The 10,457-nt window shown below is 44.2% G+C and overlaps 1 protein-coding gene across 1 annotated transcript in view; it reads left to right on the forward strand.

Annotated features, from left to right (window-relative positions):
• The window catches only part of cnnm2b (cyclin and CBS domain divalent metal cation transport mediator 2b), a 39,385-nt gene extending 29,333 nt beyond the window's left edge, over positions 1–10,052 (forward strand). Inside the window, exons 4-8 of the mRNA XM_047577690.1 lie at positions 1,767–1,936; positions 3,982–4,075; positions 4,827–4,889; positions 6,549–6,727; positions 6,865–10,052. Of these exons, the coding sequence (XP_047433646.1) occupies positions 1,767–1,936; positions 3,982–4,075; positions 4,827–4,889; positions 6,549–6,727; positions 6,865–7,182 (824 nt within the window). The 3' untranslated portion in view covers positions 7,183–10,052. The remainder of the gene's footprint in view (positions 1–1,766; positions 1,937–3,981; positions 4,076–4,826; positions 4,890–6,548; positions 6,728–6,864) is intronic.
• Positions 10,053–10,457: the final 405 nt, after the last annotated feature.

Below are 10,457 nucleotides of genomic sequence, written 5' to 3' on the forward strand. Positions count from 1 at the left end.
GTGTGTGTGTGTGTGTGTGTGTGTCTGTGAAGAGGTGGAAGGCCTCATGGGAGCGCGGGACGGGATGTCTGCAGACGGCGCGCAAGTCAGAAAAAAAAAACAAAAAAAAACGCAGGCGTTTATTTGCTTGCATGTCATGCTCTGAAGTTTACATGTTGAGAACTCAGCTCACAGCTTTAAAAACACCACCCTGTTTGCTTACACCCGCTCCTCAGTGACATCACGTCCAGCATTTTTGGCCTATGATCGCAGTTCTCACAATAGTCGACATACTTGCGTACTTACTAGTGTAAAATGTGAAATATTTCACCCACTTTCCCTTGGGAAATGGATTTTGGAACAGGCAGCAGCATATCCAAGTACTACTACAGCAGCAGCAGTGGTTGACTACGCCTCACTGCAGTTGGATTTGCCTTAGAACTTTGACCTAGCAGCTAAGCGTTGATTAAGTTCCTCTAAAGGCTATTAGGGAGTTTAGTTCCTGGTGGTGGAGCCAGCAGCCAGCTGACACATATCACCGCCGCTGAGTTTAAGGAGCTGATTGGCCCAATAGGTGGCTGCAGCAGACCAGTCACAATTAGGATACTTAGTTTGAAATTCTTAAATGATTCTTTTGGTCCGGTTTGTATGACTCTACTGCGAGATGCAGTAGATCCTTACAAAAACTGGCAGCATGAAAGGGATACTTTATACACCGATCAGCCACAACATTAAAACCACTGACAGGAGAAGTAAATACCATTGACCGTCATCTGATGGCAGTCTTCACCCCATAGCAATGACACTGGCAGCAACCATCCCCAGCAGGATGCAGCCTGGCGCAGACACACACACAGAACCCAAAACACATGAAAACAGTTGACCTGGCCTCCGAATTCACTAGATCCCACACTGATCAACTATCTGTGTGTTAATCCAAAGAGGCCCTATAAGTATAGGACCCAGAAGTTACCAGACACCACAGGACACCTTCAGAAGGACCATGTCCATTCACTGATGAGTCACAACTGGGTTGGCACAAGGGAGACCTATATGATATTAGGAAGGTGGTCAGTCATTGTAATTAAAAGCTAAAATTAGTGTTGTCTGTAGATTACATCATCTACTCATCTAAAAAGTTAACATTAGCATTTTTTCTCAGTAATTATTCAGTGACAGATTTAATACACGTTTGCAAGCTGATAGCAGCAGCATGGCGCCTGTGGGAGTGAAAATAAAATACAGTGTCAATGTTGGTAGCATGTTACCAGTAGCAACTCTGTGACTCGTTGGTGTATTTTTAGTAGTTTTGGAAGATTATTTCGCAGAGTGTCAGGTTGTGCTAGAAAAGAACAAATTGGTGCAAGATTTGGAAAGCAAGCCTTTAAGTTCGGACCTGTCCTGAACAGCCACGCCCATAGATGGCGTAAAAAGGCGCCACTGTGGTTGCATGACTATGAGCTGGATGGCTCACGTTTTTCCTGGGAGACACTCAAGTGTTTCTAGAGAGAGTAGCCCCACACAGCTGGTCAGTTCCAGGGTGAAGTGTTGGGTCATCCGTTTTAGAAAGTTACAGAAATTGTAAGACACCCTCTGTGAAAGTTTCTGAAGCATTTGGAGCAGCTGCCAAACACGTCTGCTCAAGTAAATCTGCCGCCTTGGACACATTCATTCCATATTATTATGTCCATTAACATTAAGAAATATGTGAAATGTTACTTAGCCTCGGAAACATCCATTCCATTTCTTTATAGTAACAGTTTTTTCTCTTGTCATTGTTTCCTCAGAGGTTGAGCCATTCGCACCAGTGCAGATGTCAGAAAAGATTCTGCTGCGCTTGTTGAAGCACCCAAACGTCATTCAGGAGCTAAAATATGATGACAAGAACAAGCGAGCAGCAGAGCACTACCTCTTTCACAGGAACAAGCCCGTGGATTATTTCATCCTTATTCTGCAGGTATGTGCAAAAGGAAAGATGCATGATTGGCAGTATTGAACTATTAATTCACTTAACTTAACTATAATTAACTATAATTCACTTAAAGAGCATTATTTAATGTATGACTAACATTAAGAGGATTGTACCCTTTTCTTCCTAAATATACATATATATATATATATATATATATATATATATACATATATATACAACACAATGTAATCACAGTAAGTGGGGTTTAATATGAGCCAACAGAGCTGGACTGCGGGGGTTTGTTCCCACAGAGGCTATACATCCTCAAAAAGTATGCATGGTATGATTGTACCGCACTTCAGTTTGGATGAAAACAAGCAGTAATGCTATAGATGAACAACTCATTAGTAATGCAAACATCTGACTTAAGAAAGACAACCATTTAGAGAACCAGGTCCACATACCACAGCATTTATAGCTTGAGGTGATCTATGGTGCCAGCCCATATATGGGTCTTTAGAATATATGAAACTCAATGGTAAAATGAGACCAGCTCAAAGGGACCAAATTCACCCAGACAACACAACATACAAGGGCACAGTCTACTGTAATACAGAGAGAACTAACGTAAGGTAAAAGATAAGGCTGGTCATCTATGACTACATGACTGATCCATTTTTAAAATATGTCTGAGATATGTGTGAGATCTATTTCTGTCTAAATGAAAATGTATTAACCACTAGGTCTCTGAGCTCTTAGTTATTTTTTATTTTTATTTTATGTTAACAAAACGTGATAAAACAATCAAGATTTTATCAGCCTCCTGTCAGGATTATATATTAAAATATTAAATATTAAATTTGAACTTTTAGCGTGAATTGTTGGACACATCTTCAAACCACTCTGCTGTCGACTCAAAGTGCTGCAACAGCGCAACGAGCATCTACACACTAAAAGTAAAAAGTGGAGGCTCCACAGTTTTTATTTGCTAACCTTGCATAAAGTACGATAAACAGAAAAGAAAAAAATCTAATCCAGTCAGTATTTGGGGTTAACATACTTAGTTGATGTTTTACACAGTACTTGTTACATAGGTACCTCCAAGCATTTTGGTTTTTCATCTGTGGATTCAGTCTTTTTCCAGTGGGCAGAGAGAAAACATGTGGGACAAGAACAGAACCCTGTGGGATCCCCGTATTGCTTTCTGAAAAAGATGATTTCTGATTGGTGTTAAAAAACACAGCGGTTCACCGTGAGAATTTAGGATTTAATCCATTGTAGAGCTTTATATGGGTTTGATTTGTTAATCTATGAAGTTTATTTGTGTATCAGATACACTTTTAAGAGACTTTCCTCCCATTTGTTTCTCTGAAAGGGCAATGAAGAGGGCGACTAGAGAAGTATCTAGAGAAATAATTAAAATGTGTTTTGTGTTATCCATGGGAAGAAAATGTTCTGCCTGCGTTGTTGCACTTAACCTTATGTAACCCTATTGATAGTTTATACACAAGAAAGTTTATACAGACTGAAAAACTGTTAAAATTAAGTATTGACCATTGTGTTTGTCTACAGTTTGAAAACAGTTCTGAACAGTTCTATGCTATAGGAGTCAACACAAGATTATCCTGTTTGGACCTGTGGAAAATGTAGAGTCTTTTTTAAGATTCATATTCAGCCAAAGTAAAAATAACTATTTTTGCAGTAAACATACAGTGCACTTTATATCAGCCCCAGATCAAATGAGGTCCAGCTTGGACAAGTGTAGGGTCACGGCCCTTGAGACCAGGCTTAGGACCAGATTGGGAGCTATTAAACAGAGTACGGATTTTCTACAAGTAGTAAAAGGGAGAGGAAAGCGTGAGGGCGGTCTGGATTCGTTCTGAACACACAGTCAAAATGAATAAATATAATTTACCAAGAAAAGAATGAAAATATTTGGTGGAATTCTCTGCAACAGACGCTCAAGATGAGATTAAAAATGCATATGTATCAGTATAATGAGTCTGTGAATGTGCCACACTGAGGACACATTTATATTGATGTGGACACGATGGTTACACTGGTTCTTTCTCCTTATCTGATCATCTTAGGGGAAAGTGGAGGTGGAGGCAGGAAAGGAGGGGATGAAGTTTGAAGCAGGACCCTTCTCCTTCTACGGGATGATGGCTTTGACAGCGTCGCCAGGTAAGATGTTTGTCCATAGTTAGTTCGACATGAGGAAGGTCACGTGATAGGAAATGGCCGCCGATGTTTGCGTTCAGGGGTTCTCTCCCAAAACAAGATGTTTGGGGTCCACCATATTTCCAGTACAAACAGGGCGGGGTACCTAACATTACTGTTCTCTTTTTAAATGTGTCCAAAATAGCATATGAAAAGACATGTTGTATTTAGTTCTTATTTTCTGAGCAGACACTTTGTGTTTTTAACTAAGTCAGTACAACATTAACATATTTTTATTTGCTAGCAGTGTAAGCTGAGGGGAAAAGGACTGTTTGTGTCAGTAGCTAAACGTCCTCTTTGTACTGATAGTAAAGGCCCCACATAGTGTTATGAAGAGGCATCATGAGAAAGTGTCATGCACCCAGTCCTCCCACTTCATTCATAAACTACACCACAATTCCAGTTTTTCTCAACTGCTCTGTTTCACTGTGGTGGTGGGATCTGAGAGACACCTACTGGTGAATTAGAAAAATAAACTTCCTGTGGTGTGGCATGAAACAAACAGAAATCAGATTATTAGACTTCCTGACTTTATCTGTCGCTGCTCAGTAGGTGTGAAGCAGCTTGATTCTCCCATCTGACACATTTCTTCTAGATTTATTCCCACTTTATTATTTGTGTATATGGGTTGATTATTTGTCCACTTGGACGGAGTCTAATTTTTCTTTCCTCGCCTCTTCTGTCCCTCTCTTGCACTGCTCCTCTCTCCCTAAAGTGCCTCTGTCCCTGTCTCGTACATTTGCTGTCAGCCGGGCCGAGTCATTAGCAGGATCTCCAGGTACAGTGGCCTTTTCTGTCTACATATATATATCACGCTAACAGCAACACTTCCTGTTGACTAGTCAAATGTGACAGTTTAACCCATGAGTGTGTTTGAGCATTTTCCTCCTCATAGACTGCACGAGCACTTTTTTGTTTTCAGACTCAGTGAATGAGCGTCTGAAAGGCTTTTTGTTCCCGAATGCAACATGTACTGTAAATTTGCATGTGTAAACAGAAGAGAAACAGTCGGAGAGAAAAACAGAGTCAGACTGAGACTTAACACCCTTCATCCCCTGAGCCATTAGTCAAGTGGCTGAATGGTTCTGGAGACTCGGAGGCCCCAGAGCGGAACCAGGCTCCGCCCCACTCGCCCCTAACCTTTAACCCTCCGACTACATAAACAAGACCTACAGCTACAGCCCCCTGCCGGACACCACTGAGCGCACATACAAAGATACGCACGCACACACATGTTCTCACGCATGGGCCCATCTACGCAGGGCTCACGCAACTACACACAGGCCGCCTTAGACGCCAGACCCCCACATGTATGCTGAAGTGCTGCTGAACAAACACACACTCTTTCTGTCCTGGTTAAGACTGGGACATTCCGCAGTGACCTGCAGTGCACCTCTTCACATGTCCTGTTCACCCAGCTCGGTGCCGTGCTGTGCACACCTTTGACTGTGTGTCCGCGTGCGCTCAAATGCATTATTGTGTGTGTTCCCGGCACACCACAACGCCATTTTTTTGTGTGTGTTGACCTGGCCCCTGCGGCCTCTAGAAAGTGGAGTACTAATCCACAAGAGTTCACATGCCAGGTCTTTGGCCCACTGTGCTCCGTCTGCCCGCACACGCACACACATTCACTGCTTGTGCGTCGCACTCCCTCTTACACACACATATTCCAACATGGGATTACATACATTCCAGTCGGCGTAGTAGCATTAGCGTCGGCCAAGCCGTTTCCACTTTGTTGTGTGTGATTTTCACTAGGCTTCTCTAAGAAGTGGAAAACATAATCTGGCTTTAATTAAAAAATTACACACACACACACAAAAAACAGAACAAGTCTTCTACGTGGCAGCACACAGAAGGAAGCAGCGTCACTAAAGACCACCGTCTCGTTACCTGCTGTATCAGACTCCTCCGGATAGAGGAGTCATGTAGAGATGAAGTTTCCATACGTCACAGCGAGCGTCTGTGCGAATATCTGACTCTTGACCTGGAAAAATGTCACCTGCACAGAGGATGTGAAATGCTGAAAAATAGTTTCAGGGAAAGTTCAGAGTGATTCATTGTCTCTGTCACAAGACAGACACAACTAATATTTAGGAGTAGAGATTGTACTGGATCACCGTTGTAATTATTATAAAGACAGAGACAAGAAAAACAAATTCAGTCACAATATATTGGATTGGAGGAGTAGAAATGATCTATGTTAACATGTTTGCACTACTCACTTCTCCCTTAAATTATTCACCCTCCACAAGTATTTACTCTTCATAGTAAGAAAGATAAATCCGACTTAACAGTTTACCGACACAAGTAGATTTAAAGGAATCTTGTTCTTCCCTTAAGAAACAAACCAGTTGCGTCCAGAGTGACAGACTCTGGCCGCTCGTCACGGCTCCGTTGCGCCTTTTAAACACCACACTCTTCCACCTCCTCACAGAGAATAAATCTCCCCCGCGGCCGTTCGGACTGAACCACTCCGACTCTCTGAACAGGAGCGATCGCATAGACGCCATCACGCCGACTCTGGGCAGCAGCAACAACCAGCTCAACTCCTTCCTGCACATCTACGTGCCCGACTACTCGGTCAGAGCGCGCTCAGACCTGCAGTACATAAAGGTGAGGACGGGGCTATAAACGGATAGAAACACAACTGATTTCACTAAGATGTTTTTCTTTACTATAGTCCCGCACATGTTCAGAGGGTAACATCTTGCTTTTGTGACGTGTGACCTGACGGCTGATCGTTTCCTTAGGTGTCGCGCCAACAGTACCAGAACGCCGTGATGGCGTCGCGGATGGACAAGACCCCGCAGTCCACGGACGGCGAGTTCACCAAGATCGAGCTCACGCTGACGGAGCTCCACGACGGCGTGGAGAGCCCCGCCATCGTCACCACCTCCTCCTCCACCACCGCCGCCGCCGCCACCACCACCACGGCCGGCACCACCAGCTGCCCCCCCGCCGTGACCATCGCGGTGGCCAACGAGACGTCCCACCTGCTCAACCAGCAGCAGAACTGTGTGGGCCTGAGCAGGAGCAACCACAGCGCCCACAACGAGGGACCCATCTAGCCCCCTGCCGAGCACCGGTGGAGACCCCAGACCCTCCACCCTGTCTCGTGGACCTACACACACAGAGCGGTAGCTGGAGATGAGGGAAAGCGGGGAAGCGGAGGCAGGTGGAGTAAAGGGTTCTGCTCCGACCAGTAGCCCCCCAGTCAGTCAGTCAGTCAGTCAGTCAGTCAGTCAGTGAGACCCTCCCACTGAGGGGCAGCGGGAAACACGGGTGCTGCGTCACCCTGAAACGCCCCCCACCTGAACGCTGTCAGAAACCCTGCTGTACTACACCCTCTCCCAGAGGGTGCACCTGGACAGAACCTGTGACTGAGCTTCTTCTTTTTTTTTTTTTTTTTTGGGACAATCTGACACTTTCATAGCGGTGACTTGGACTAGAGGACGACAGAGTGCATGCACACACACACAACACGACACTCTCTGTACTTTCTCCTCAGGCCAAAGACTTTGGTCCCCCCCCTCCCCGTCTCCCCGTCCCCGCCTCCCTCCCCACATCCCATTTCACACTCCCTCCGCGCACACACACACACACAGTCAAACGCATTCACATTCTCACACAGCAACAAATGCAGCTCCCCCTCCGGTGCATCTTTCAGGGAGGCTCAGTCGACCGTTGATCCCATCAGCGAGGACTCAAACCCACCGTTTAGTCAGAGACCGCACCAAAAACCGCTTTGAGAGAAAAACCGTCAAACCACGAACCAAGAATGTTTTCCTGTATTTATTTATTTTATAATATTGTATGTACATATGTATGCGTGGGGACGTGATATGACGTGACATGACGCACGCATGAGGGTCATATCAAAACGAACATGCAGCATATATGGGGATAAACATCCATTCATGTATATGAGGAGGTGAGGGTCTTTTACAGATACATTATGTATATTGCAGATTATTTTTACTATTATCCTAAATCAGGCTTATGGTACATTATCTTTTTCACCTTTAAAAAAAAAATCACACTATTGCCTTTAAGAGAAATCATATAATTAATTATTTTAACAGAGTGCAATGAAACGCAATTTATTTAAGAGATGATTATAAATGAATAAAACAAATTGACTGTATTATAAACTGACAGATATATTTGTATGTATGTACTGTATCTATATGTATATTTGTTTCTGAAGACTGCAGCCATCAACAAGCAAAATTGTCCTTAGTCAGTCTCTCTTCCTTTGTGTTTTTGCATCCTTTGACCTCAACCACGTCTTGTAGCGTTCTTGTGGGAGCTATGATGCCTTGGGTGGGCTTACCAGCTGAAATCATTGTTTTCTTTGTTTGATTTTTTTTTTTTTTTTTTTATGTACATCACAAAACCACGCTGTTTTAACAGGGGTGCGTAGATGTTTGCTATCCACTGTAGTGGTGGGGCGTATGGTTGTGTGTGTGCGTGCTTGTGCGTGTGAAAGAGTCAACCCTATGCATGTGTATGCACGAGTCTTTCCTTTCTTTTCTTTTCTTTTTTTTTTTGCCAATCATTTTATGCATAATCAAACTTGATAATTGCACAGTATTAATGACCTCATCTAACATGTTGAGCTTCATCAACGCCACAAAAAGCAACCTCGACATGAAGCGTGTCCACAGACGATACACAGCTATGTGTTTTATTGCTATAGCTGTACTACACGCCCTACCCTCCCCCTCCCCTCCCCTGCATGTGTCCCTTCAGCCCATGACATCCACGTATTTTGGGACAGCGGTGGATGGGTACGATATGCCTCGGCTCCCTGTGTGATGTACAGTCCTTTCTAACCTATGCTAAATAATTTGGATCAGAATCAAAGGTATTCTTCGCGAATGGTGGCTGCTATTAAAGAGACATATTTATATTGTTTTCCTTCCGCGTTAGAGGCGCTGTAGACGTATGTGTTTATTTCACAGTTTCAAGGAGATTTCGGGAACAGTTGAACATTTTGAACCTTTCCCGGCGTTCTGTCCGAGTTAGAGCGGGAGACTGATGCCACTCGACGTCCCTAACGTCCGTACGAGCCGCAGCTCGTCTCATTTCTCACGCGAACTGATTTGCGTGCGCCTTGTTTTCTCCCCTGGGTTCAGGCTCACGTTGAACACAGGCATGAGAGTGGTATTCATCTTCTCATCTAACTCTCTCTCTCCAGAATGTTCAACTGTTCCTTTTACTTACTTTCTTTTCTCGAGTAGTTTCTTGCCCTTTATTGTTTTACCTCATAAAGACAGGAAAGAGTTTTTTAAGATAACGTATGTGTGCTGGAAAGCTTTCCTGAAGCTTCACGAGTCTTAGGGTAGAGTAATTCTGTTTACTTCATATCTCTAGGGGTGTAGATTTTAAACTATGAAGTTATTTTTTGTGCCGCTTGCAGGCCTGTTCATCACCATGACATGTACTGTGCTCTGGCAGTTTGTTTGCAGCTTTTCAGGCGACGCCAACGTGTCCTAAAGCTGGATCTGTCTTTTAACCTTCAGTTGCAGTTTGTTACCACTGGTGGTAGCTGTTTCCTCATGTGTTCATTCCGTGTGCAGCGGCGCACACATGGACACAGCAGCCCTTTCCGTCTGTTCGGCCACGAGGGCCGTCCCCGTCGTACAACCAGACACAGAGTGCGTCTGCATCGTGTTGCAGCTGTGTCCGCTGTTGTTTACTGTTTACTTGAACGTGCTCCTATGCAGCAGGGCCCGCTCCCCACTCCGCAGGGACAATCACTCCCGAGACAAAGCGACGAGCGGTGGCTCAGATTGTTAAGATTGTGACATTCAAACTGTGCTTTTTATTTCTTTTTTTTTTTTTTTTTACGAGCCTGTGGATCTCAGTGCCTGTTGAGAGAGCGAGAAGAATTTAAAAATCTAAACGCACAACAGGAAGCATCAGCTGTGACTGGGTCATTATGATATTTCCCTAAAACAGAACACACACACACACACACACACACACACACACACACGTCTTCCTTCTCACAACCTCCTGTGAACACAGAGGATGGTCCTGTGATCATGTGAATGCTCTGCAGGCCTGTGTTTATCTGCTCTTTTGTTCATCCCAGTGCTGCTACTGAACCCGTGTGCTGTCTGCAATGCTTCTTCTATCTGAACACAACATTCCCGTTTCCTCCTCCAGCTGGTGGTTTAATAAAAAAAAAAGTGAATGATTAACAGACAAGACAGGTGGTGGCTCAGTGTGTTCAGTGTAAAGCTCTGCATAGACTTTCACCAGTACATCCACTCATGCACCAGTTCAGCTTTTGAATTAGAAGAAACACCTTCTCTGTCCTCACAAGGACTCATGT

The sequence above is a fragment of the Mugil cephalus genome, chromosome 2, assembly GCF_022458985.1.
Source record: "Mugil cephalus isolate CIBA_MC_2020 chromosome 2, CIBA_Mcephalus_1.1, whole genome shotgun sequence".
Taxonomy (NCBI): Eukaryota; Metazoa; Chordata; class Actinopteri; order Mugiliformes; family Mugilidae; genus Mugil; species Mugil cephalus.